The sequence below is a fragment of the Canis aureus genome, chromosome 22 (genome assembly GCF_053574225.1).
Source record: "Canis aureus isolate CA01 chromosome 22, VMU_Caureus_v.1.0, whole genome shotgun sequence".
Taxonomy (NCBI): domain Eukaryota; kingdom Metazoa; phylum Chordata; class Mammalia; order Carnivora; family Canidae; genus Canis; species Canis aureus.
The window spans coordinates 4,109,280-4,136,802 of NC_135632.1; the positions used below are offsets into that span (position 1 = coordinate 4,109,280).

Here is a 27,523-nt window from a genome sequence, read left to right on the forward strand (position 1 = left end):
CTTTCTCTCTGACTGGTGGATTATTTAGAAGTGCCTTTACTTTCTAGAAGTTTGGATATTTTTCCTGTTATCTTTCTATTAATTTCTATCTTGAATCCATTGTGGCTGGAGAACACATTCTGTATAATTTTAATTCTTTTAAATTTATTGAGATTTATTTTATGTCCCAAATACAATCTATCTTGGTATATGTTACATTGAAATAATCTGTATTCTGCTCTTATTGGATAGTTTTCTATAAATAAAAGTTTTTCCTTCTATAAAATTTTCAACAAATATTGATTAGATCATGTTAGTTGATGGTATTTTTCCATATCCTTGCTGATCTCTGTTTAGCTGTTCTATTAATTATTGAGAGAAGGGTAGTGAAATCTCTAGCTGCAACTGTGAACTTGACCATCTCTCCTTTCAGTTCTATCAGTTTGCTTTATGTATTTTGTAACTCTGTTATTTGGTGTATACACAGTTAGGTTTGCTGTATCTTCTTGGTAGACTTATATTTTCATCACTATGTAATAATCCTCCCTGTGTCTAGTTATATTCTCTGCTCTGAAGTCTATTTTATCTGATATTAATATAGCCAATTCTGCTTTCCTTTGATTGATATTTGTGCGCTATATCTTTTTCCATCTTTCAACTTCCAGCCTGCCTGTAGCATTATATCTAGAGTGAGTTTTTCATAGACAGTGTGTAGTTGTCATGTTTTTAACCCATTCTCATAACCTCTGGCTTTTATTTAGCATCTTTAGACCATTAGGACAAAATACTGCAGAGGAACATGCTGCCTGATTAGGAGATGAAGACTGCAAAGGTAGTATTACCTTATGTACATCCTCCTGATCTCCTTATTGCAACTACTGGCACTAGAAATCTGAAAGACATCATGGGTTCCTGTCTTACTCACCTCCCAATAATACCTAATAGCTAATACTTATGGAGCACATTGTGTGAGGCACTCAGCTAATCATTTTACATTCATTAGCTCATTTATTCTTCATATTTTACAAATGAGAAACTGAGACTTAGAAAGGTAAGGATTATAACGACAGTGACTCAACTGAGTTCTATGATAGGTGTATGCAAATTTTGCCTCTGCAATTCCCCTGGAGCCCATCTCAAATTTGCCATTTCCACTACCAGTATTGAAACTCAGATTCCCTTACCCTTGGCGCACAGTGGCTTTTAAAACCTGCTGACTGATCTCCCTGACGCCATGGTCCCCTTCCTCCAATCTATCTTTCACAGGATCCCCATCATCTTCTTAGACTTTAAGTGGGATAGTAGAAAACATCTGGAGTCTGGGTTGAATTTAGATCACAGTTCAAAACTTAACATTGTAACCTAAGAAAGTTGGTTAACCTTTCCACACCTCAATCTGCTTGTCTGCAAAATAATTTTTATCTCCCTTATAGATTGTTGTATTAAACTAGATTTCACATGTAAAGTGCCAAATGCACTGCCTGCACATAGTAGACTTCCATACATATTAATTTCTTTCCTTCCATAAGTGTGAAAACAAAAATCACATTTGCCCCTTGCCCATGGAATATAATCATAACTCATTACCCTGGTATACAGGGCTCCTTGCCCTGGGCCCAACCTCTGTTTCTAGTCTCATTTCCTTGTACTATATCATTCCCACCAAATTCCATTTGCCTTTGGTCTTACTATTCCCTCATCCTGGAATTCATTTTTCTTACTTTCTGCCTACTGAAATTATCTTTTAGGACCTGTTTTAAAACCATTTTCTCAAGTACCTTCTCTAAATACTCCTTTCATTTCTTGGTGTGAATCAATTAATCATTCACAGGACATAGTGGGTTCTAACTGGGTTAGGAGAATGAGATATTATTCATATTTTATTACAAACATTATGACTTGTAGTAACAGAATGGCTAAGAGCAGAGTGTTTGAGATAATCTTGGATTGGGATTTGACTATGCCATTTACTGACTTATATCCCCATGGCTCAATTACACTATTTACAAAATTGGGATAATGAGTGTCTCTATTTTGTAAGGTTGATAAGAAAATCAAGTAAGAAAATGTATATAAAATGCTTGGTAAGTAGTCTGACATATGGCTTCTGTTTAGTAGAATCAATAAATATTTGTTACGATGGATATAAATCCTAAATTTGTTATTCAGTTGTGAAACTTTAAATCATTAAAAAAAAAAGGAGGCTTAATTTACAGTTTAAAGATCTGTGAGGATTAAGTCAAATGTGTTAAATAACCTAGCACTTTCAATGATACATGGTGCCCTTTATAAAGGTCCTTATTTTCTTGCCCTCTTTAAAAGATTTTATTTATTCATGAGAGACATAGAGAGGCAGAGACATAGGCAAAGGGAGAAGCAGGCTCCCTGTGATGAGCCTGATGCGGAACTCAATCCCAGGACCCTGGGATCATGCTGAGCCAAAGGCAGACACTCAACCACTAAGCCACCCAGGTGCCCCTTATTTCTTTTTCTTGAGTAATTCATGTGTCCTCCTTATTCTGGTGTACTAAACATTTAAATGAAGCTGGGAAGATGACACAAGGAATATTTTAGAAGTCGAAAATATTGCAATCACACAGTTTTAAATAAAATTCCAAAAGTAAATTATTAAAACTCTAGTTTATTGTTTTCTCACAAAGTTCTCATTCTCCCTCTTATTTTTGTTTTTAGTGTCTTTATCTCTTCTCCTTCAAACCATCTTAGATGGTCTGCTTGACTTATTTTTTCAATGTCTGTGCTTTTAGATGCCTAAGACTCACCTAAATAACCTAAAGATCATCTATATTTTAATTTAGATTAAAATTGTTAGTCACTTGGATTACTCATGAGTTTGTGATAGGATTCTAGCTTCCAGGGCAGAAAACCCATGATCTACTCTTGGCTAAAGCAGACTTATTTTAAAGTGACAACATGGTACATTGGAAAGAACACTTAACTGGGCATCAAGACATCTATCCTACTGTTACTTGTGTGACCCTGGGAAAGTGGCTTCATCTCTCTGGCTGCCAATTCTCCCTTTATAAAATGAGAAATAAGAACTCCGTGGTTTGGTAAGTGCTATGATTGTACGTGTTATAATATGTCTTTCTTAAATTGAGTGATTCAGATAACACAATACTTCACCTTGTTAGGAGAGAAATTTGGAGCAGCTCTTTTATATTATAATTTCACCCTGAACCCACCGAGGCTTATAGTAAAGAAATAAAAAGTTCAATATGCCCAAGGTCAGTAAGTCTGAATCAATTATCACAGCAGATTATTTGTGCTAATGTGTTTACATGGCACGCTCTCTCCTCCTGAAGCATTTGTGAGGTTTAGAGACTGCTTTTCATTTCCAAATAAAAAAGCTCCCAGCCACCTACGCTCAGGGGTACAGCAATAATGGATTATCATTATTCCTGACAGCATATGCTAATTCATAGACTTTTAAATGGAAAGAAAGTAGAGACTATGAAATGACTAGTTTTATGCTCTCTGAATCTTATCACTTTTTTAATCATGCAGTAAACATTCACCTATAATTCATTCCCATAATGTTCTTTTATTTTTATAAAAAGGATATGTTTAAAATCACCTTCTGATGCATCTGCAACTATTATCTTTTATTATATAGGGCTGTTAAAATATAAAAAAAATAAATTTTAAACACTAACACTTTTGAAACATGATCTTATTGTTTTCTGCTTTAGTAAATTAAAATATGGAATCTAAAACAAGGTCAATGTTGCAGATTCATTCATTCATGCACATGGTTACTCATTCAACAAATATTTTTTGAGGGCCTACCACGTGTCAGGCACTGGCATAGATGATAAAGAAAATAAAGACCCATAAGGAAATATTCCTTTCCCTGGAGGAGATTACATTCTGCTTGGATTTGGCAAAAATGCTACACAGTTCCAGTCTCCAGAAGAAAATGGGCAGCTGTAGAACTTTGCAAATGTTTTTCATAAGTATTTTTTACCTGTTTGCATAAAACACTGTATTAATTTCCTAGAACTTCTGTAACAAATAATTACTGCAAACTTAAGACAGTTTAAAACAACAGAAATCTATTGTCTCATATTTCTGGAGGCCAGAAGTCCAAAGTCAAGGTGTCAGCAGGCTCTAGGGGAGGATCATTTCTTGGTTTATAATAGCATAGCTCTAAGTGCTGTCTCTTTCTTCACGTGGCCATCTTCCCTCTATGTGAGTCTATGTCCAAATTTCTCTTCTTAAAAGGATATCAGTCACTGGATGAGGGCCCACCCATATCCATTATGACCTCATTTTAGTTTGGTTATGTTTGAAAATACTCTATTTCCAAATAACACTATATTCACAAGGTATAGGTGGATATAAATTTGGATGAGACACACTAGTCAACCCAGTACAAAGATAAAGATAAGTTAAACCAATAATAACAGGGTTTTTTTTTAAATCTCCTCACAATTAATGTTAAATTTCACTTAAGATTTAATGCTTTTTACTTTTAGTCTTACTTTGAAATTATTCTTGAACTTTTTGAATGGCTTACAAATCTGTGGATGACATTGCAGTTTGTGATTCAAATTATATGTGTTTTTTCTGAAGTGGGATTCTTTATTTGAACTTAATGTTTGCATTGAAAGATTGTTGGACTCAAATGTTTATACTAGTTTTCACAGTAAAATTAGTGAAGAGAATCTGACTCATGACAGACCCTAGTCACTTTATTTTGTCTTCTTAGGTCCATATGATTGATCCTTTTCATTTCTGATATTCTAAAATGTTTATTTTTCTTGTCAAAAGCACCATTTGCTACTCTTTAAAAAAATGGGGGAAAAAGGGGATAGAAAATAAACTATACCCCAGTTGGGACTCTCATTCTAATCAATCAACCATCAGAGTAAAATTTTGTGACAGTGCTCTGCACGCACCTTGTGTCCTCTCTCCTACCCTAAAAATAGCATAAACCCCAAATGCAGCAGAAACAAACCTCCAATATAGCACAAACCCCAAATACTGCACAACCTCCAAACTGACTACCAAAGTGAACTCTGAGCTATCATCATAGACAGCACCCACTCAGTAGCCTACCCCACATCCTGGATGCCCTTCTAGTAATATTTTGCACTCTCTGCCTCCTCTTTTACCTAATAGACTTCCATAAGCAAAGTCATCATCATCATCATTAAACAATTTAGACATATAAAACATAAAAGTTGAAGTCCTCCCCCCCCGCCCACTTCCAGAGGAAACAACTGTTTGGAATGTAGCCTTTCAGATATTTCCTGTGCCTAGAATATATGTGTGTGCTGTGTGTCTGTATCTTTTATTCTGGTACAGGTATCGCTTGCTGAGTTGCTTTCTGGTAGGTGTTTTTCCTACAAGAAAATTAGATCATACTTTACATATTGTTTTGCAACTTAAAGTTGCTATTATCACTCCAAATGTATCGAAATTATTTTACCCAGGCAAGACTTACAGCTTTATCTCATTCTTTCAAGACAGTTTTCCAGTACATTTAGGTTATTTCTATTTGGGGACTTATAACAGTGGTGAAATAAACAATACTATGTGTTGATATTTGGTGGTGGGACTGACTCACAGAAATAGGATTGCTGGTAAGTATATGTAGTTTTATTTTATAATCAACTACAATCAAAATGTACTCTAAAGATGGCATTCTAGCCTTTTATTTCTTCCTTTCTTTCTCCCCCCCCCGCCCCTTTCTCTTTGTGGAGGGCAATCTGAGATGCTAAAAATGAACCATTGTTTTACTTACATTTTTTTGATTATTGGTGAAATTGAGTATCTTTTCACATGTTTATTCTCCACTTGTATTTCTTCCTTCAATTGCTTTGCCCACTTCCTTTTTTTCTTTTGGGATGTTTATCTCATTGATTCGGAGAAACTCTTTATAACTATAAAACTTTGTCTTATGTATGCTGCAAATATTTTCTCCTAGGATGCCATTTGTTTTTTTACCTTTGCTTTCAGCATCAATTTCTACACAGACATTTTCAACTTTTCTGCAATAAAATCTGTCCCTTTTATTTTGTCATTTCTGATTTTCATTCCAGATTTGTAAAGGTCTTCCTCAAACAGCATTTAAAAGGCATTATTAAGACTCAAGGAATTATTTTTGCTTATAACATGAAAAGGAATCTAATTTAATTTTATAATGGAAAGCCAATTGATTCTATTTTGAAATGCCATCTTTGTGATATACTATATTTTGTTTCTTGACTACTTATCATATTTTGCCATTATCAACCTGTATTAATTACTGTAGCTTCATATTATGTTTGTAAATCTACCTTATTAGTCTGTTTCCAAAATTTCTTGGTTATACATAAACATTGATTCTTGCAGATAAATCTTAGGAGGAACTTGCATGTGCCAAGTAAAATTTCATTGATATTCTATTAAGTTTTTTTATTAAAATTGTACTAAATTGATGAAATAAAATTGCCATATTTACAATAGAGTTTTCCCATGTGGAAACATTGTCTCCTATTTATTCAGGAGTTCTTTCATTATAGTGTTTTTTCATATTGCTCTCACATATTTCTATAGGTTTATTACTATTTTGAATGGGACCTTTTTAAAATATATTTTTAATTGGTAACTGCTATTGATGTCTTAACATTTACCCACAATTTAGCAACCTTACTAAATTTCCAAATTAGTTCTTTTTTAGAGTCTCTTCTTCAGAATTTCTAAGTAGACATTTTCACATGAAAATTGTGATAATTGTATCTCTTCCTGCTCAATATTTATGTTTCATATTCCTTTTCCTTGACTGTTATCTAGCTAAGAACAATGCTAAAGAGTAGGACTGATTTCAAGTATTTCTTTTCATCTATAAAAACTGAGCCCTGTCCAGGTCTCCTTTTCCTTCAGTCCACCTTGGTTACGTGCTTTTATTCCATATTCTTATAATTCTCCAGCCTAGGTCTTTGGTAGCATGAGTCACATGGAAATGCAATTGTTTACGAGCTTGGTATTTGTGTATTCTATGAACTCTTAAGATATGACAGCCTCTTCATTCCTTGCTACAGACCCATCAGCTAACCCAATCTTAATACATAATAGTGGTTCAGTTAGTCTGTTTTTTTTTTTGCTACTTATCTCTCTCCATTTTAGCCTTCCTTCCATATTGCAAGACAGTTGGAAATTGTTTATTTTACTCAAATTGTTAGATGTCTTCCTGAATCTCTATCCCTTTTACTTCTCCCTTCATTCAAGGTCTCATTTTCCCTCACCTGGAGGAATGTTTCTCTAACTTAAATAACATACAGGTCTCTCTGAAAGAAAAGAATAAATCCATGAATCTTACTGTCCAATCAAATTTTTATGATTTTGTTTAAGGACGTATAAATAATATTCAGTAAAACTCTTTACATTTACAGTCCTTATACAAATCTAAAAGCAAAATAAATTTATACATGAAATACTTTCATAACCAGTAACATTAAAATTACCAAATTGGCTTAAAGTGACAGTACCATTTTGCTGAAATTAACATGTCAATTGTGGATTAAAAGTGTAAAGATGTATGCTCACATCTGCTTCTGTACAATCTGTCTCTGTGTTTTGACTTGTGTGACTCTCAAATGAAGACTATCCCTTTGAATAAGAATGTTTCACAGTTGGGGATCCCTGGGTGGCTCAGCGGTTTAGCGCCTGCCTTTGGCCCAGGGTGCAATCCTGGAGTCCCAGGATGGAGTCCCATGTTGGGCTCCCGGCATGGAGCCTGCTTCTCCCTCCTCCTGTGTCTCTGCACCTCTCTCTCTCTCTATGTCTATCATAAATAAATAAATAAATATCTAAAAAAAAAAAAAAAGAATGTTTCACAGTGTAATTTTTTTTTAAAGATTTATTTGAGAAAGAGCAAGCCCCATGAGTGTGCGAGTGGTGGGAGGAAGAGAAGGAGGGAATCTGCAAGCAGACTCCCTGCTAATCATGGAGCCCAACGTGGGGCTCAGTCTCACCACCCACCCATGAGATCATGACACTTAACCAACTGAGCCACCCGGGCACCCGTCAAAGTCTAGTTTTGATAACACAAGACTTTGTGTACTATTTTCAAATAACAGACTTCGTACTTAGCTAAACTCTGGCACTATGCAATTCTCGAATGTCGTTAATGTCATTTAATAACTCAGTAAAGCTTGTTTGTTCATTTAAGTAAAGTTAACATGAGAGAATTACTGAAATCACATTATGTGGATGTATGATATCAGATACAAAAAAATCTTTATCACATCTGCTTTTATATGAACTGCTCATCAGTGATGCACAATTAATATAAAGATACAGATAAAGATACGGTCATACTATTGATGCTCTAGTGAAGGTTCTTTTAAGACAGACATGCCAATACTGCTAAACACTGTATGAGGACTCAGTTTCTCATCCCATTTTTCTTTTTTAAACTAGTGTACTCCATAGGACTTTGTTTATATAGTGTACTATGTCGAAGAGAAAACAATTTTTTAAGCACTGAGATGGGGCCTTTTTTTCTTCTTGCAATAAAGTATAATGTAAGGAAGTTAAGTTTTCATATTACTAGCTCTCAGAATGAAGAAGGAAGTATTTATAATTCACATCATTAAATGACAACTTTTCTGATTAAATAACATTTCAGGGCAGCCCTGGTGGCACAGCGGTTTAGCACCGCCTGCAGCCTGGGTTGTGATCCTGGGGACCCTGGATCGAGTCCCACATCGGTCTCCCTGCATGGAGCCTGCTTCTCCCTCTGCCTGTTCCTCTGCCCCTCTCTCTCTCTGTGTCTCTATGAATAAATAAATAAAATCTTTAAAAAAAAATATTTCAGTCCATTTTTATTTTTATTTCAGTCCATAGAAAAAGCAAATTTCTGTCTTTGATAAAAATTGTTCTCAGGATAGGAAGTTTTTAATTTCTTCTTCTCATGACTTACGACTCAGAAAGCAAAGCTTTTGAAACTGTAAATCTTTTAATTCTTTTTTTCATTTTTTTAATAATAAATTTATTTTTTATTGGTGTTCAATTTGCCAACATACAGAATAACACCCAGTGCTCATCCTATCAAGTGCCCCCCTCAGTGCCCGTCACCCATTCACCCCCACCCCCCGCCCTCCTCCCCTTCCACCACCCCTAGTTCGTTTCCCAGAGTTAGGAGTCTCTCATGTTCTGTCTCCCTTTCTGATATTTCCTACCCATTTCTTCTCCCTTCCCCTCTATTCCATTTCACTATTATTTATATTCCCCAAATGAATGAGAACATATAATGTTTGTCCTTCTCCGATTGACTCATTTCACTCAGCATAATCCCCTCCAGTTCCATCCACGTTGAAGCAAATGGTGGGTATTTGTCGTTTCTAATGGCTGAGGAATATTCCATTGTATACATAGACCACATCTGCTTTATCCATTCATCTTTCGATGGACACCGAGGCTCCTTCCACAGCTTGGCTATTGTGGACATTGCTGCTAGAAACATCGGGGTGCAGGTGTCCCGGCGTTTCATTGCATCTGAATCTTTGGGGTAAATCCCCAACAGTGCAATGGCTGGGTCATAGGGCAGGTCTATTTTTAACTCTTTGAGGAACCTCCACACAGTTTTCCAGAGTGGCTGCACCAGTTCACATTCCCACCAACAGTGTAAGAGGGTTCCCTTTCTCCGCATCCTCTCCAACATTTGTGGTTTCCTGCCTTGTTAATGTTCCCCATTCTCACTGGTGTGAGGTGGTATCTCATTGTGGTTTTGATTTGTATTTCTCTGATGGCCAGTGATGCGGACCATTTTCTCATGTGCGTGTTGGCCATGTCTGTGTCTTCCTCTGTGAGATTTCTATTCATGTTTTGCCCATTTCATGATTGGATTGTTTGTTTCTTTGGTGTTGAGTTTAAGAAGTTCTTTACAGATCTTGGAAACTAGCCCTTTATCTGATACGTCATTTGCAAATATCTTCTCCCATTCTGTAGGTTGTCTTTGAGTTTTGTTGACTGTATCCTTTGCTGTGCAAAAGCTTCTTATCTGGATGAAGTCCCAATAGTTCATTTTTGCTTTTGTTTCTTTTGCCTTCGTGGATGTATCTTGTAAGAAGTTACTGTGGCTGAGTTCAAAAAGGGTGTTGCCTGTGTTCTTCTCTAGGATTTTGATGGAATCTTGTTTCACATTTAGATCTTTCATCCATTTTGAGTTTATCTTTGTGTCTGGTGAAAGAGAGTGGTCTAGTTTCATTCTTCTGCATGTGGATGTCCAATTTTCCCAGCACCATTTATTGAAGAGACTGTCTTTCTTCCAATGGATAGTCTTTCCTCCTTTATCGAATATTAGTTGACCATAAAGTTGAGGGTCCACTTCTGGGTTCTCTATTCTGTTCCATTGATCTATGTGTCTGTTTTTGTGCCAGTACCACACTGTCTTGATGACCACAGCTTTGTGTACAACCTGAAATCTGGCATCGTGATGCCCCCAGATATGGTTTTCTTTTTTAAAATTCCCCTGGCTATTCGGGGTCTTTTCTGATTCCTCTTTTCTTAATTCTTAAGATCAATTTCAAATGCCATCAGGTATGAAATCTCTTTACCAAAAGTGGTCATTCCTTGGATTCCATAGAGCTTGGTTCTTATCTCTACTAAAATAGTTGGAACTAAGATTTTATTTTCTTTGTTACATGCTTTTGTCACCCAATTATATCTATGAGGTCTTTGAAGGAAGAGATAGTACATCTGTGTACCAATGAAAGTTCAGAATCTTATACGCACTGTACTCGCCCCTTATCCGTAGGGGATACATTCCAAGACCCAAAATGGGATGTCTGAAACCCTTGTTAGTACCAAACCCAAAATCTATTATGCTTTTTTCTATACAAACATACCTATGCTAAAGTTTATTTATTTTTATTTTTTTATTTTTTTTAAAGTTTAATTTATAAATTAGGCACAGTAAGAGATGAACAGAAATAACTAATAATAAAACGGAACAATTAAAACAGTATATAAAAGTTATGGGAATGTGTTCTCTTTCTCAAACTATCTTATTGCACTGTATTTATTCCCTTCTTCTTGTGATGAGATGATAAAATACCTACATGATGAGATGAAAGTGAGGTGAATGACACAAGCACTGTGACATAGCGTTGTGCTACTACTGACCTTCTGCAGAAGGAGGATAGTCTGCTGTCAGATCACACTGAAATTGTGAAAAGTGAAACTGTGGCTAGGGAGGACTACTATAACACTCAGCAAATGTTTAATGAATGGATAAATTAAAAAAAATAAATAAATGAAGGCCATTTCCCCTTTGCTGAAAGTTGCTACCACTCAAACAATGCTTTGGTATAGTAATGAACCTAAGTATTGTCCCTATTTCCCTGCTTCAGTCACACATGTGAAGTTGATGACGTTCTTTGCCTCAGCAGAAGGGTAAGCTGAACTTTATAATGTAAGTGTTCAAAGTTTTCAACCCTTTATGGTACAAAGCCCTAAAATCAGGTTCCCAGGAACCTTTATGGATAAAGAGGATTCAAGATCTCTCCATAGAGAATAACTGCAAAAGACTGGTAACATGTCTCATATATCCTAGACTGTATTTTTCATTGTCCTTAAATTCAAAGAATTGGGCATGAAGGCACCTAAATGAATCTTATGATACATCCTCCCTTAAAAATTTCTTTTAGTAGAAGAGAAGTCCTGGCCTTCTTCCAGCCACACTTAGGTCCATTTACAGAATGCCCATGGCAAATAAGGTGACCAACTATCCTGGTTTTTCTAGAACTAAGAGGTTTCCTGAGATGCAAGAATTTCAGTGCTAAAGCTGGCATAGTTACAGGCAAACAGGAAGGTTGATCATCCTAAATTGGCAAAATATGATGAGCCCTCATGCCAATTCCCCTGTAAAGACACATTTAAGCCAATTTAGTTAGTAACTCAGCTAAAAAGTAACTTTTAGGTAGACAGCACATGTATAAAAAGTGTCTATTGACCATCTTCCTACCCTTTCTTTTTCCAGACTAAAACATTTCTTTAGTTAGGGATTGCAAACCTTACTGTGCAGCAGGATCACTTGGAGGGCTTGTTAAAATAGATCACTGGAACTCATCCCCGAAGTTTCTAATTCAGTAGATCTGGAATTGGGCTAAAAAAATCTGCATTTCTTACAATTTGTAAGGTAATGCTGATGACACCAATCTGGGAATCTAGCTTTCAGAACATTGCTCTAGGAGTTTGGTATCTTCTGAGACTAACGTAATTGAAAAAGAAAACAAGTCAACTGAAGTAAGAAGGCATGAATCAATAATATAAAATACTGGCTATTATAGGATTTAGTCTGTTTTCTTTCATTTCTTAAGTACTTATCCATGGTGAGTACAGATTTTTAAAAATCTTAACATGTGAAGTCTTAAATATAATATAGAAGGTTCTAACCTTAAGAACATTTTTTGCAGAGATGTGAGGAAGTTCTCTATTATTGGATTTACTTTAGTGACTGTGATTTCTCTGTGAAAAAGCAAGCACGGTGTAGCACAGTTTAGCACTGTCCTGGGACATCTGGTTCCTCTTCTGTATGCTCAAACCTAACAGCTGAAATATACTTCATACTTAATCTGAATCACAGTTTCACAATTATTATTCTCTCTGACATACTAAGCAGGAAGAAAGTGCATTTTGATAACAATCTGCATTTCTTTCAACCTATGCAAACTTTTTAATGTAACAAAAACATAAAAGCAATTCCAGATTGTAAATATGCATTCAATTTTTGGCCCACATTCTGCCTTTGGAAACATCTACTGCTGCGCCCAGCAATACTCAAATTTGCCTTAAACTACAAGAATATGTCCTCTATCTTCAAAAAATAGGTTCCTGGATGTCCTCATTTAGATGTTATATTTGACTAGGAGAAACTGAACTATAGGTTTTAGATGGAAGAATTTAAATCTCATTGATAAACGTTTCTAGGGAAATGCATTTTGGATAAAATGGAAAAACTTTACCACAGTGATAAATAAAATGAATTTCCAAATGGCCTAATTTCAGAAACCAGTTTTCAATAATAACAATTTGTTTTTGTCCCCAGCGTTCTGGTGGTGCCCTGGCCATTCCCTTGTGCGCATTCCAGGGGACCGTGTCTCTCCAAGCGCCTACAGGGAAAACCCTATCTCTATCTACCTATGAGGTAAGTGCAGAAGGACAAAAAATAACCCCAGCCTCCAAGAAAATAGAAGTCTATCGATCCAAAAGTGTTGGCCATGAACCAAACTCAGAAGACACTCCCTCCACATTTGCGGACACCAGCGTGAAAATACACTTGGAAGTTCTCGAAATTTGTGATAATGAAGAAGCCTTGGACACTGTGTCAATCATTAGTAACATCAGCCAGTCCTCGACACAGGTCAGATCTCCATCCCTACGCTACTCAAGGAAAGAAAACAGATTTGTTTCCTGTGATTTAGGGGAAACAGCCTCATACTCTCTCTTTTTACCCACGAGTAATCCTGACGGTGATATCAACATCTCCATTCCGGACACTGTTGAAGCACACAGGCAAAACAGTAAACGGCAGCATCAAGAGAAGGATGGTTACCAGGAGGAAATCCAGTTATTAAATAAAGCTTACAGAAAAAGAGAGGAAGAAAGCAAGGGTAACCAGTGATCATTTGGTCTAATAAAGGCAAGAAGGGAGTCTGTGAGTTCAAACTGCTCAACTAAACATTTTTGTTCTGAGGCTATTTGATTTCCTTTATTTCTTGTTGGTTTACATAAGCATTACAGATTTTGTAGTTAATTGTTTTTAGGCTAAGCAGCTGGAACTTGTGTACACACTTAAGTGCTTTTGATGTATTATCTGTAGATCACACACTGTGGTAATTAAAAGATTTGTTTCTTATCCGATTCCTAAAGCTGTTTTCTAGATTAAATATCAGCCTCATTTACTAAAGTTTTTGCCTTCTGGTCATCCTCAGAGTAAAGAGAAAATTGCAAAAATTCAGTGAATATACTGTTCACATGCTCATGTTTCAACACATAATGCTGGCCTTTACTGCAAGGGGTGAGAAGATATTTTGGGAATGGAAGAAATGTAGCAAAACTCTGAGTTTATTTAAAGAGACTTGCCTACATGTGCCTAGCAAAACAAGCTTATTACAGTTACTGCTTTAGCTTTACACTCATGTCTAGGAAATATATTCTCATGTAAAATGGCAGACTAGCTTCCAACTTTGAAACATGCATGCCTGTAGTCTGTAAATAATTGTTTCCTTCATTTCTATAAAGTACAAATTGCTTACTAAATGTTTTTCTTCCTTTCACTCTTAAATGTATTTTCCTTTCATCTTTTCATTATGTCAAGACTGCCCTTGACACAAAATGCTGTGTGTTACAAGTGGAATTAGTAATCCATCACTCAAACATTACTGGAAAAAGGTTGTAAATGTACACATTATCATTTCTAGAATTGTTTTATTTAAGCAGAAATTTGGGAAAAACACTGCCAGATTAAGTTCTGTGAGGTATACTCAGCTAGATTAACAAACTTCTGGGTAAAGTAGAGGAAAATCCACTAAGTAAAAAAATAAAAGTGTGTTTCTAAAGTTGCAGATTTGGCAAATTTTCTCGGCCATTCTTGAAGTACAGAAAATTTTAGTACAAATATTGTTCTAACTTTAGGTGCTTTTGAGTTTTTTTTTTTTCTCAAAGATATGTATATCTCAAGCAAATTCAATATATTTTATTAAATGAGTGTAAGGTATACATTTCAAGACTAATTTTAAAAGTAGTTATGCAATGTTTGCAAATGTTATATTGCATAAAACAGGAATCACCTTGTCAGAATATTAGCAATGTATATTTCAAAAATTACAAATTGATTTTACTTCAAAATGCTTTATTCTGATCTTCCTTTAAACATACATTAAATGCATTACTGAAATATTTATTTTCCAAGGTTATTGAGTTGACATTTTACATGGTATCTGATTTTGTGTGCCTCACTCACATATCTTATTTACTATTACTATTTATTACTATTATTTACTATTACTATTTATTACTTATTTACTATCTTATTCACCTCACTCACATATCTTATTTACTATTTACAGATGGGGTTATTATTTTTTTTAATAATTTACTTTGGTTTCTATTTTATTATACTGAGTCAGAATTCTAAATTACTTGACATGAACTTTCAGAATGTTTCATCTTCAGAAGACTTTTTTTTTTTTTTTTTTTTTTGCCAAAAAGAACTTATTTTCAAAGTAATTATCTCAATGGACTTTATCTTTCATTTAATCTCTCAATAGCTCATCTTCTAAACTTCGGAAACAAAGGTAATGCCATTAATAAAGTTTGTAAAGCAAGACTCAAATAATGCATAACATATAAGTTCAAATTCAAACATATTATCATGACAAATTTATTTAAAAAGACTTTTTATATCCTTAAAATTGAGGGCTACTTTATTTTATTTTATTTTTTAAGATTTATTTATTTAGTTTAGAAAGAGATAGAGAGACTCGGGGGGGGGGGTGGAATGGCAGAGGGAGAGAGAGAATCCTGCAGCAGACTCCCCACTGAGCGCAGAACCCAACTCTGCTCTAAGCTGGGCTTGATCCCAGAACCCTAAGATCATGAGTTGAAATCAAGAGTCAGCTGCTTAACTGACTGAGCCACTTAGATGCCCCATAATGGAGGGCTATTTTACCATAATGACAGATGGCTAGACAAATCAAATATTATAGATTAATAGCATTGAATGCCTGTTTTAAAAGTTGAAAAAAATAAAGATAAAAGTTGAATATTCTAATAGTGCTTTGATATATTAAATTAGGTGTATAGTTTTACAAAAGAGAAAGGTGATTTTTGTTGCCTTAAAGTACAGTTTTTGGCAGCAAGGAAATTAGAAACAGAATCATAATAAAAGTGAAGAAAATAATAAAGATTTAAACAGAAACAAATCCTTTATAATTGCTACAGCTCTTCAATGCATAGGAGAAGATGATGGAAATCAAGATCTAAAGAGCACAAGAACTCAACTGGAAGACAGTAATACTCCTTTTCCCTCTTATGCATTATTTTCTTTTCATTGGATTTGGGCCTATGCTGAGAGAACTGGAAAAAACAAAACAAAAAAACTAGGATATTTCCATTTAAGTGCCCTTAGCTATTAACTATACACTAGATACACGTAAAAGTTTTGCTGTATTAGGGGCACCTGAATGGTCCAGTCAGTTAAGTGTCTGCCTTCAGCTCAGGTCATGATCTCAAGGTTCTGGGATTGAGCCCCATGTGGTCATTGTGTCGTCATCATCATCGTCATCCAATCCAATTGTAGTTGAAGCTATAAGAAAAATCTACAGGGGCTACGACTAAGCATGAATGGCTCCTCTCAATCCTTGTTAAGAAAGAGTAAGGGTATGTAAGCTACATCAGTATAAAGTCTACTTACTATTTAAAGTGATTATGATTGTTAAAATGTGTTTCTGGTATAGGAAATACCTTTATAGATATCCTATGCTGTATTTAAATACCTTACCCTGTTAGGCTTTATTAGTAGTACTATACTCTGCATAATTTATTTTCTCTATAAACTGATCAATCTGAAGACAAAAACTATTACCTAATAAAAATATCACCATCTGGTGGTGACTTCTACAAACTGAAAAGACATAATACCTAAGACTCCCAGTTAATATAAACATGGATATAATCTCAAAGAATTGTGATTGGCAGAGGCAACCATTTTGAAATCCACAGCATTATTCAGAATATAAAAACCATTTGGTTATACATTATTTGGAAGCTTTTCTCAACACGGTTCTTTAATATTGGATTTTATCAGATTTTCTCTTAATTTCTCATTCTATTCAGTTACTTTCATTCATTTATTCATTATAACATTTAATGAAAGCCTACTATATGCTAGAAATTGTTCCAGGTACTTAGGATTATGGATGTGAACAAAAACAAAACACACACACAAATATACATTATATATGTATAATGTATATACATAATGAGTTTGAGCCAAGTGCAAATTTAGAGAATACAATCCATACAAGACTTCCTTCACTTTTTTTTTTTAAAGATTTTATTTATTTGTTTATGAGAGAATGAGAGACAGAGAGAGAGGCAGAGACACAGGCAGAGGGAGAAGCAGGCTCTCTGTGGGGAGCCTGATGCAGGACTCGATCCCAGGACCCCGGGATCATGGCCCGAGCCTAAGGCAGATGCTCAACCACTGAGCCATGCAGTGCCCTGACTTCCTTCACTTCTGACACTGATTACAAGTTTGGGATATCCCCAAAACCATGATCAGTTTCAATAATTCACTAGAAGGACCCACAAAAGTCACAGAAATCTGTTTTCTTACTTACAGTGCATTACAGGGAAAGGATACAGATTAAAATGAGCCAAGAGAAGAAGCAACATACAACAGAGTCCAGAAAAAGTCTATACATGTGGAGCTTCTGTTGTCTGCTCCCCATGAAGTCTTAGACAGCATTACTTTCCCAGCCATCAGTGTAAGACAGCATACAGGGAATATTGCCAAGAAGAAAAGCTCATTTGAAACTTGGTGTCTTTACTGGGGCTCCATCATGGTAGGAGCAGAGGCAAGCAATGGTTGACTGCTCACCTGATTGATTTCCAGCTCCTCAAGAAGTCAAGCTCTTTAGGAATGATGCAAAGTCCCACCTGAAATCACACGTTACTATTTAGCTGATCCACCACGCCAAAGTCACTCGTATAAAGCGTGATGTTCCAACCTCCTCAAAGGGGAGAGACCTCTCTTTGGATGGGGTTAAGTTCCACACTACACATTTGCATACCATACACGTGTACATGTATATCTCAGGTAATGCTAAATGTATTGACAGAAAGTAGGTACCAGAGGTAATAAAAATGGTAAGAAAAATAACAGGACAATGATGGAAGGAGTGCTTTTTCAAATACTTCAGCTAGGAAAGGCTTCACTGATAAGGCAATATTTCATCAGTCAAATACAGTGATGAAACATGCTATGTGTTTAGGGAAATCATAGTTCTAGCAAAGGGAACATCAAGTTTCCAGAAGTGAGAGTATGCCTTTTGTATTTTGTGAAACCACTGAGGAGGTCAATGTAAATGCAAATGAGTAAGAAAGACAAATAGTGATTGGAAATAAAACCAGATAAGGGCAGGGAGGGACAGTTCATTAGGGCCTTGCAGACCAGGTACCTGTGGACTTTGAATCTAATTCTAAATGAGGTGGGAAGTGATTGGAGGGTTCTGAGCAAAGGAGTGACATATTTGAATACAAAATTACTGTCTTTAGTTGTCAAGGAGAAAAGACTATACAAGTAGAAACATGATTACGGAAGAAACAGGAGGAAATATTTTAGTAGTTTGGGTTGAGATATTTGCTAGGATTAGGGTTTAGCAGTGGAGATGGTGATGGTATTGTATTCTGAGTCAATAAATAGGAAGGATTTCCTTGGTAAATAAATAAATTACAAACTTCTTATACGTTTTTCTATGGAGCCTGTAGCTTGAGAGAAAAAAAAATTACCTCTGGCGTCTATTTTCTGTTACTACTTTGGAAAATCCCAATGTTTCTAATGTCCTCGATTTTTCAGAGGCTAGAAGCCTGAAAACTCTATTTTCCAGTCTTTCTTGCTGGCAAGTTTTCAGGTTTAGGACCTGCCAAAGAGAGGTATTTGTGCAAGATTTGGTAGAGTTGAAGAAAAGCAGCGGCAGTTAAATGAATGTTCCTTACTAGTTGAGCTTCTTCCTTTAAGATATGGTTCAGGGTTTAGGCTCTTTCTATCTTGTAGGTCCAACTTTTCATGATCATTATCCTTTTTATGATCATTATCCTCATTTACAGTAAGCTGGCAGGAGGGGAAAGGGCATGGAGGATCCTACAAGGACACTTCCAGGGATGGCCTGTAAGAACAGCACCTCAGTCACTGCAGCTTTTGCTATGGTGGAGACATACAGCCATTCCTAACTTCAACAGAGACTGGGAAAAATATCTATTTGTGCATAGGAAGAAGACACCTAAATTTGGTGAACGGCTAGCTAGCCAGTCTGTGCCACAGGCTATGACCCCTCACTAGACAATCACACGCCAAACTATAATACAATGTAAATAGTGCCTCCCCCCTGGTGTCATGAGATGCAGAGATACTGCATACCACAATCCAAGAATGGCACCTCTTCCCAAGGTTTGAGTTATTTGGTCTTGATTCTAGAACAGATTATATTGGTCCAAACCCTAGGTCAGTTTGTTTATATGATCTTTTTTCCAACTTAAGATACAAAGAAAATCATGTTTGTATGTCTTTCCTACAGTCTTGGGATCTCCATTTTAAAATGTATAAAGAACATATGTACATTCACATATACAAAAAAAAAAACAAAAACAAAAACACATGTTCTTCTCAAGAACAAGCAGGAACTTCCTGGCATGGGGCAATCAAAATCCAAATACAAAATGACCACAATGACAATCTTTTGCAATATTATGCAAAACAATTTAAATTCTTGGATTCACATGGTCTTGAAACACTTCATTACAGAGGAGAATGTTTACCTTCATATAAGCATAGTTTCACTGAGTAATTTTTTCAGAAAAAAAAATATCTCAGAAGCAAATTTTAGTTTCTACCCACTTGACAGAAATACAATTACCAAAAGCTTTAAAATATGAGGGTCAAAAAATAGTAGGGTTGAGACAAATCCATAGTCATTTGGTTATAGTAGTAAGATATACCTACTTGCTTAATAGAAGCTTTAAGACTTTGTATTTTCATTATTTAGAAGAAAATTAAATGATTTTAAAATTTGTTTCTTAGTACTCATTCATAAAATTTTTTTCTAAATTCAGAAATTGCTTACATTGGACAGAGAAAAATCGACCAATTTAATGAAATTATGTGGTTTTCAAGGGAAAGTATGCTATGTAAGACACTCAAGATCTTTAACATGGATCCTAGAATCCATTTTTTTTCTTTTCATGAGAAACAGATGGAATTAGCAGACATTGACAATAATTCATAGTTACAATGACAAAATGTCTGGTTTGCCTGGAATAGTCCCAATTTACAATTGTTTCCTTAACATAACAATTTATAATGTCCTCTTTAACTTTTACAGAATTGCACAATAATTTACACACTCACTCTAGAGTTGTGAAGCAAGATATACCTTATCTGTATGTTTTTTTCCCCAAATACAGGATACCTATAGTAAATAAAAAGGAAACTAGGTAATGCCTATAAATTTCCTGCTAAAAGTACTCATTTGTTTTTTATTTTTCTATTACAGAATTTTAAAAATTCTCTTTCAGTATTTTGAGTGAAATAAGAAAATAATGATTGTATATCATCAAGACCTACCTTTAAAGAAGGTAATAAAAGGGGGACAAGTACATCACGCCTTCAGAAATTTAGCTTAAAGGTGAGGACATCCCCACTCCTACTGCTAACTGTAAAATACCCCAAGTCACAAAGAAAGCAGTGCCTTCTTGAGCCACTGAATGTTTGGACAATTAAATTAAAAGAGGAGGCTGAAAACAGATAATATCTTCATTTGATAGAGAATAAAGGGACAGAAAATTCTCTGATTTCTGCCTCTTATTGAAATATTTACAGTTCACTGCAATTAAAAGCATCAAAGGTATGCTCTGGACCAGAGCGTGTTATGTTAACTTTTCTTCCGCAAATTTCTCTACTCTTCATCCTACTCTCTGCACCAAAAGCCTGACTTGAACCAAACCATGGCAACAGACAGAAGCAAATGTTCTCTGCTTCCTGCTAGGTTTGGCCACTGGGGACTTCCAGCAAGAGACAAGAAACAAGGAAGAGAGTGAGGTCAGGGTATTTATTCCTCTTTCCCTGAAAAATTACCTTGGACAGGATCTTACCCTTTATCAGCAGTCACTGATTCTTGTAGAAAGCTGACTCTGCCACTTTGTTTCCGGAGGCTGGTACTCCCTTTCTTCATCCACTTGGGCCTAGAAATAGTAACATCTCTATTACTACTAACTCCAGCTTAACGAAATCTTCTATAGTCCCTTTAAAAGATCTTTTGTCCCTGCATATATACTTTAAATATGTATATGTACAAATGTCCCCTGAATAATGAATTACCCTGTTTTAAGATTGCCATCTATTTTCTTTCTTTTTTTCAGAATTTTATTAATTAATTTATGAGCAACACAGAGACACAGGCAGAGGGAGAAGCAGGCTCCATGCAAGGAGCCTGATGTGGGACTCGATCCCTAGACTCCAGGATCACGCCCTGGGCTGAAGGCAGGCGCCAAACCACTGAGCCATCCAGGGATCCCCAAGATTGCCATCTATTTTCTATAGAGACTCTAAATGACATATCCACCATCTATAACAGTTCAAGTGTGTTAAGTGTGTTCCACTTCAGCTGTACAGAGGAAAGAGCACTGGGCTAGGAATCAGAAGGCTTAGTTTCAATCTCTGATTCTAATTCTGACTCTACTACTGTGTGATCTACACTCAAATTCTCTAGAGCTCAGTTATTCTCAAGTGGATGTTAGAAAGATTAGGGATGAGGAGAGCCCAGGCAGATATGATTACCTGTAAAAACTCTTAGTCATACCATTATTTATAAAGTTTTAAAATACTAAATGAAAGTTAAGAATCTGCAACTTCTCTGTGTTATATAAAAACCCTACTATGACGAACATATGATTCTCTTCTACATTCAAGAAGAATACCCTTGGTGGATCTGGGTAAGACACAGGTTTGGTGTTCATTGATCAAGAGACCTCAGCGTTTACCAGTTTTAGAAAGAAAACCAGGACAAAATCCTGACTTGTCCAAAAGATTCTGCGAAGGTCAGAGAAGCAAGGAAACTGGTGATGGGAGCTGACGAAATTGGCATAAAGGAAGACAGATCAATTTGAGATAACAAAAAAGTAAAATCTCCCAGAATTCCAGGGGAATGCAGGAATTCAATAATTAACTTTTTCTTTAGCACAAATGCTGGATACACTAAAAAACTATAACCAGAGATTTTTTAAAAATTATTTCAAAATATGGTGTGCTTTCAGATCTGTAAGCAGGAAATGTGAAAACTGAGATGAAGGAGGGAGGTCAAAATTCAAACACATCTTCCCTCTCCTTCCCCCACCTAACCCATATTCTCTCACACTAGTAAGACTTCCTTGTTCTTCTACTTTCTATGTATCAGGGATTTTCATTCCTTCATATCATCTTTCCTAAGCCTTTCACACTCTCTCCTCTCTGGAGTTATAACTGAAATGTCCGCTGGGGGACATGATTTAGAGGGGAGAGAACCAAAAATAGGTTGATTATTTCAAAAGTGTCTCTGATAATAGATAAATGAGATTTCAGTGATTGAAAATGGAAGCTTTATAAAGCAAGGAAGAATGAATAATGAATGCTGCTGACACCTAGTTTTTTCTGACATTCACAAGAATATGTTACTTCTTATGAAATATATCAGGTACAATGGTATCCTTGCCTTGGGTAGGTCTCATTCTTTTTAGTCCTTCCATCCCTGAGTTTCTTACTCTACCTGTAATAAAATAAAAAGAAGCCATAGAGAAAAAAAAATATGGCTATTCATAGTATCTGACGTTTAATAAGCACTCAATAAATGTTACTTATAGTATTATCATTCTTTTTCCTACTTCTAGTTGTCATATGGATAATAGCAGATGTGTCTGTCATACAACATAAGTCTGTAAAACTGTCAAAACGGTGGTGCAACATGGTTTGAAGAGGGCCTAAGTTAGCACGTACAGCAAACTGCATCTTGTGAAGATGGACACAATATCTCTCATCCCACATGCTCTTCTCCCATCATGTGATGAGGTCTAACCGCCCTTAAACCTGGGTGGACATCTATAACCATCTCAACTAGTAACTCGTTGCTATAGGACTTCTGAGGTTAGTTACTAAAAATGTCACGTACTTCCACCTTGTTCTGTGACAACTGCTCTTGGAACCAGGCTGTCGTACTGTGAGGAGACTAAAACCAGGCCACACAGAGAAACTAAATGGAGAGGCTAAACTAAGTGTTCCAGCCCATAGCCAGCTACAGTTCCAGAAAAAAACCAGGATCGATGGCCACCTCTTTCAATGAAGAGGCCTCCAAATGATTCCAGCCCCCAGCTACCAAGTCTTCCCCTAAGAGAGGGGGAAGAAAGAGAGAAAAAGGCCTAATATAAGAATTTCATAATTACCTGAAATAAGGAAAATTAACTATCAATTTTAAGACGTTTCTGCCATTATTGCCTAGCAAGAAGGGAATTTAGACATTAGATCAGTAATAAAAAATTATGATAATAATGAAACCTTACATTTTGTCTACGTGAGTTGTGTTTCAAGTAAATTTATAATTTTACTATAATTGTTATAGTCAGGAAATGTTCTCCACAAATTTTCTTTCAAGGTAACTAAAATTTCCCAATTTGAGTTCCAAAATTTTATGTGACAAGATACTCTGAGTTATTTATTAATCCTCTTGTATTTTTCCTGATTTCAAAAGAGCCATTTGCTCCATGTCCCCTACCCCACCCCAAAACAGCCAGATTTTTATATATCTAGGATTACTCTTATCAGCATGGTCCCTTCTTTATGTCACCAGGAATAGGTAAGGGTCCATTAACGATTCCATTTTCCAAGAGGAACACTAAAAAGAATTTTCACCCAGTCCCTCAAGAATATGAGATCCATGAAAAAATTATGCTAAAGTTGTTTCATGGGGTTGGGGTAACGAAAATGGAGAATAAGAGATTCCCTAAGACTGGGAAATCTGTGGTTGGTTTCCCATAGTGGTGTGGTCTTGTGTGGCTCACCCTTGCTGCATTTTAGAAGTGGCTGGATTGGGAGGCCCATGCCTGTAGGCCTAGAGACCAAGCGCAGTGGGTTTAAAAGCAATGGTTCTGCATTCTGTGCCCAGCCCATGATCAGTGGAGACCACATTTATGAAAGACATCTTTTGGCCTGCCCAGAGCACAGGACAAAGCAGAGCATCAGAAAGAGTGACAATGGCAATTACAATGAGCCAGTCAATCCTTTTGCTTTCTGTCATTAGGAAACTTAAGAATTCTTGCAGATTCTAAGCAAAGCAGAAACACACACACACACACACACACACACTAACGAAAGTACTAACTGGTAACTTTTCTTCCCACTAATATCTTTGTGGTCTTTGCTTAGAAATCTTCCTTTTGCCCAGATTTTTACTACAGGGTCATTTGTTCCAAAGTGTCTGCCTAAAGCAATAGCCTCAAGCAATACCGTATTACTTCGTGCTGAAGAAGTTAGGAAAAATCAGTAATTTTAAATTTATAACTGAGATTCTGTTTAGGACCAACAAACATGAGGTGAAGAGAAATAATAGAATTTATCAGGAAATAGAGATAACACTACCTTTCTCTGGGGTTATCATTGGATCATGTGAAATCTAGAATAGATTACTTTTCTATTGCTGCCATAAGAAATTACCAGAAACTCAGAGTCTTAATTAGCACAAATATACTACCCTACAATTCTATAGCATAGACGCTTTGATAAGGGTCCTCCCTAGGCTAAAATCTAGGGGTTGGTAGGGTGTGTTCCTTTCTGGAGGCTCTAAAGGAGAATCCATTTCCTTCTCCAGCTCTGGATGTTGCCTGAATTCCATGACTTGTGGCCCCCTTCCTCCAACTTTAAAGTCAGCAGCAGTTGCCTGAGTCCTATCCCATCACTATGAAATTCTCTTCTGCCTCTTTTTTCCACTTTGAAGGATGCTTTTCATCACATAGAGCTCATCCAGATAATCTAGGATCATCTCCCCATTTTAAGGTCAGCTGATTAGCACCCTTAATTTCCCTCGGTCACGTAATTTAACATATTCATCATTCTAGGGATTAGGATATGGACATCTATGGCGGTCATTATTTTGCTGACCACAAATGTGAATTGCCTAGACCAATATTTAGCAAATGGTAGGCAACAAATAAATGCTAGTTTTCTTCCCCAGTTACTATTAGTCTTATTATTCCATTAGTCTGTTCAGTCTGTCCTAATAAAACACTACATATTTTAGTGGTATTACACTACTTTATTGGTCTAATAAATAAACACTATTAATGAATAAATAAGTACCATCTATTTATGCTATTTTTCTGTCTTAAATAACAAATTTCTTATAGTTCTGGAGGCTGGGAAGTCTAAGATCAAGGTGCTGGCAGATTTGGTTCCTGGCGAGAGCACCCTTCCTGGCTTATAGACAGCCTCTTTGTCCACCCAGGGTCTTTCTTCTGAGGAAAGAGAGAAGGACTCTCTGATATCTTTTCTTATAAGGACACTAATCCTGTAATATTAGAGCCCCAATGTGATGACCTCATTTATTTGTTTCCTTAGAGGTCCCATGTCCAAATACAGCTACCCTGAGGGTTAGGTCTTCAACAGAAATTTTGAGGAGACCCATTCAGTTCATAACACTCTCACCTAACAATCCACATTATTTCCTTCGAATTTTGCCCCGACCATCCCCAATAAGCCTACTCAATCTTACCTGTTGAATAATTAACATATTTGTCATATCAGGTATGTCCAGTGAATTTCAATACATTTATTGGAACTATTCATTCCTATAGTCTTAATCTTATTTGTCAAGGACTAACCAAAATATATCTCAGTCTGCTCTCTCTGTGCTTTTAACTCACATCATCAACCACTATCTAGACATCTCAATTTTTTTGTTTCACGGGCTCTTCAAACTCCACATGTATTATTTAAATGCATTAACTCAACCCTTCCCCAATTAAAAAAAAAAAAAAACCCTCCTCATCTGTGTTCTTCATCTCTGGTTATGGTATCTCTTTATTTGGTAGTCAATCAAATCTTAAACTCAAGAGTTATCTGATGCTTTCCTCTATTGTCCACGTTCAGTGAAACATCAAATCTGACATTTTTTTATCAGTCAGTATCTCTTAATTCTAGTTCTTTCCATATGTCATCTTGCCTCTCCTAAACCAGAGCCTTTTAACTAGCCTCTCCATATCCACTCTTGCATCCTCCATTCCTTTCTCCTCAAAATAGCCAAAAAAAATCACTCTCCTGCCTAAAGTTTACTGCTGTTCTCTATGTGGCATATAAGGTCTCCATGATTAGGCTTTTTTCTACCTCTTTGGTCTTCTCCAACAGTGTTGACATTTAAGGGTAGACTTTCCTCACTCTCCAATATCTTCTTATTTCTCTTCTTATACATTGTTCCTTCCACCGCTAAGCATCTCTCTCCCCTCCCGCTTAGTTTGGCTAAAGTCTCCCTCGCTCAAAAGTCACTGCTTAATCTCTCCTTCTTTAAGAAAGACTTACCTGACATCAAAATCAAATTATTTTGCCATAACCTCTTATGGCTGTTGGGAAAGAAAATTGTTTCCTCCCCAATCTTAGGTTTATTTTTGGGGCCTGCAAATTAAACCAAGAAGAGACAGATTAGCAAAAGAAGGGGCAGATTTAATCACATACCTGTGGGACTTCACATAAAAATGTGATTCAAGGAGATGGTTGGAACTTGGGGCTGATCTACTGTCTTAATAGGGGAAGGGGAGGAGGAGAAAAGTACTCATGGGAAAACGACTTCTAGGAAGGAAAAATGGGCTCTTATGAGCATAGATGGAATATACAATAGTTTTGTGACAATTCCTGCTCAGGTGTGATGCTGATTTCTAGTCTCCAGAGATAAGAGTCAATCTTGCAAGCTCTCAGGGGAAGGGATTTATGATGATGGAATTCTTTTGGGAGGCTCTGCTTTTAGGCAGTTAAAATATTTCAGGAACTCAAATGTCTCTGCTCAAAATAATTTGTATGCTACAGGGGTGTAGTCTGGACCCCTTCAGAGCATACAGTATCTTCCTTTCTTTGCTCGTCGCACAATCACTTCTTTGGCCTTTACTGTCTCAAGAGCATAAACAAATGAAAGCTGATGCCACATTTGTCTTGTTCAGTATCCCTGGCACCTTTAATTTAAACCTGTTAAAAATCTGTCAAATGAACTGGATGTCCTCTGGTGAATATCTGGGCCTATGTGGCCCAGTCGCTTGATTTATTCAAGAAGAGTTTGTGCTCAACACAAAGTGACCTGGTCAACCAACCGTACATGGCTTCACAGGAACATGTGAATCTTCGGCTGCCTTTTTATTCAAATTTCCTAAGAGTTTCTGTACTGATTTTTGGCATCCACGCTCCTTGTTATGCTGTTGGATAAAGGCAATAAATAATGACAGCTCTGTAAGAGATGCAGGGACAGTCTTATTTGAAACAAGTGTCGAACTGTTTTCAAGATGCTGCTACCCCCCCCCAAAATATATATATATGGTGAGCTCATTTTTTGGGGGGGGTAGCTACATAAAAAAAAATATATGGTGAGCTCATTTGTTTGGGGGGTAGCTACATAAAAAAAAAAAAATATATATATATATATAGTGAGCTCATTTTTTTTTGCGGGGTAGCTACATAAAAAAACATATATATGGTGAGCTCATTTTTTGGGGGATAGCTACATAAAAATATATATGGTGAGCTCATTTTTTG

The 27,523-nt window shown here is 36.2% G+C and overlaps 3 protein-coding genes across 7 annotated transcripts in view; 2 read left to right on the forward strand and 1 right to left on the reverse strand.

Annotated features, from left to right (window-relative positions):
* The window catches only part of GPR149 (G protein-coupled receptor 149), a 65,349-nt gene extending 50,460 nt beyond the window's left edge, over positions 1 to 14,889 (forward strand). The window contains exon 4 of the mRNA XM_077864644.1: positions 13,037 to 14,889. Coding sequence (XP_077720770.1) covers positions 13,037 to 13,612 — 576 coding nt within the window. The 3' untranslated portion in view covers positions 13,613 to 14,889. The remainder of the gene's footprint in view (positions 1 to 13,036) is intronic.
* The window catches only part of LOC144293670 (uncharacterized), a 370,284-nt gene that overhangs the window by 341,589 nt on the left and 1,172 nt on the right, over positions 1 to 27,523 (reverse strand). For all 3 annotated transcript variants that reach the window (XM_077864647.1, XM_077864646.1, XM_077864645.1), the window contains exons 2-4: positions 27,085 to 27,186; positions 26,306 to 26,398; positions 20,863 to 20,952 (exon numbers count right to left, since the gene is read on the reverse strand). The gene's annotated coding sequence lies outside the window, so the exon portion shown is untranslated. The remainder of the gene's footprint in view (positions 1 to 20,862; positions 20,953 to 26,305; positions 26,399 to 27,084; positions 27,187 to 27,523) is intronic.
* Positions 16,273 to 27,523, forward strand: part of DHX36 (DEAH-box helicase 36) — a 63,594-nt gene continuing 52,343 nt past the window's right edge. For 2 of the 3 annotated variants that reach the window (XM_077864642.1, XM_077864641.1), the window contains exons 1-2: positions 16,273 to 16,371; positions 20,265 to 20,396. Coding sequence is in view for 1 of the 3 variants with exons in the window: in XM_077864640.1 (XP_077720766.1) it covers positions 16,332 to 16,371 (40 nt within the window). In the remaining 2 variants the exon portion in view is untranslated. The remainder of the gene's footprint in view (positions 16,372 to 20,264; positions 20,397 to 27,523) is intronic. The other variant, XM_077864640.1, reaches the window with a different exon arrangement.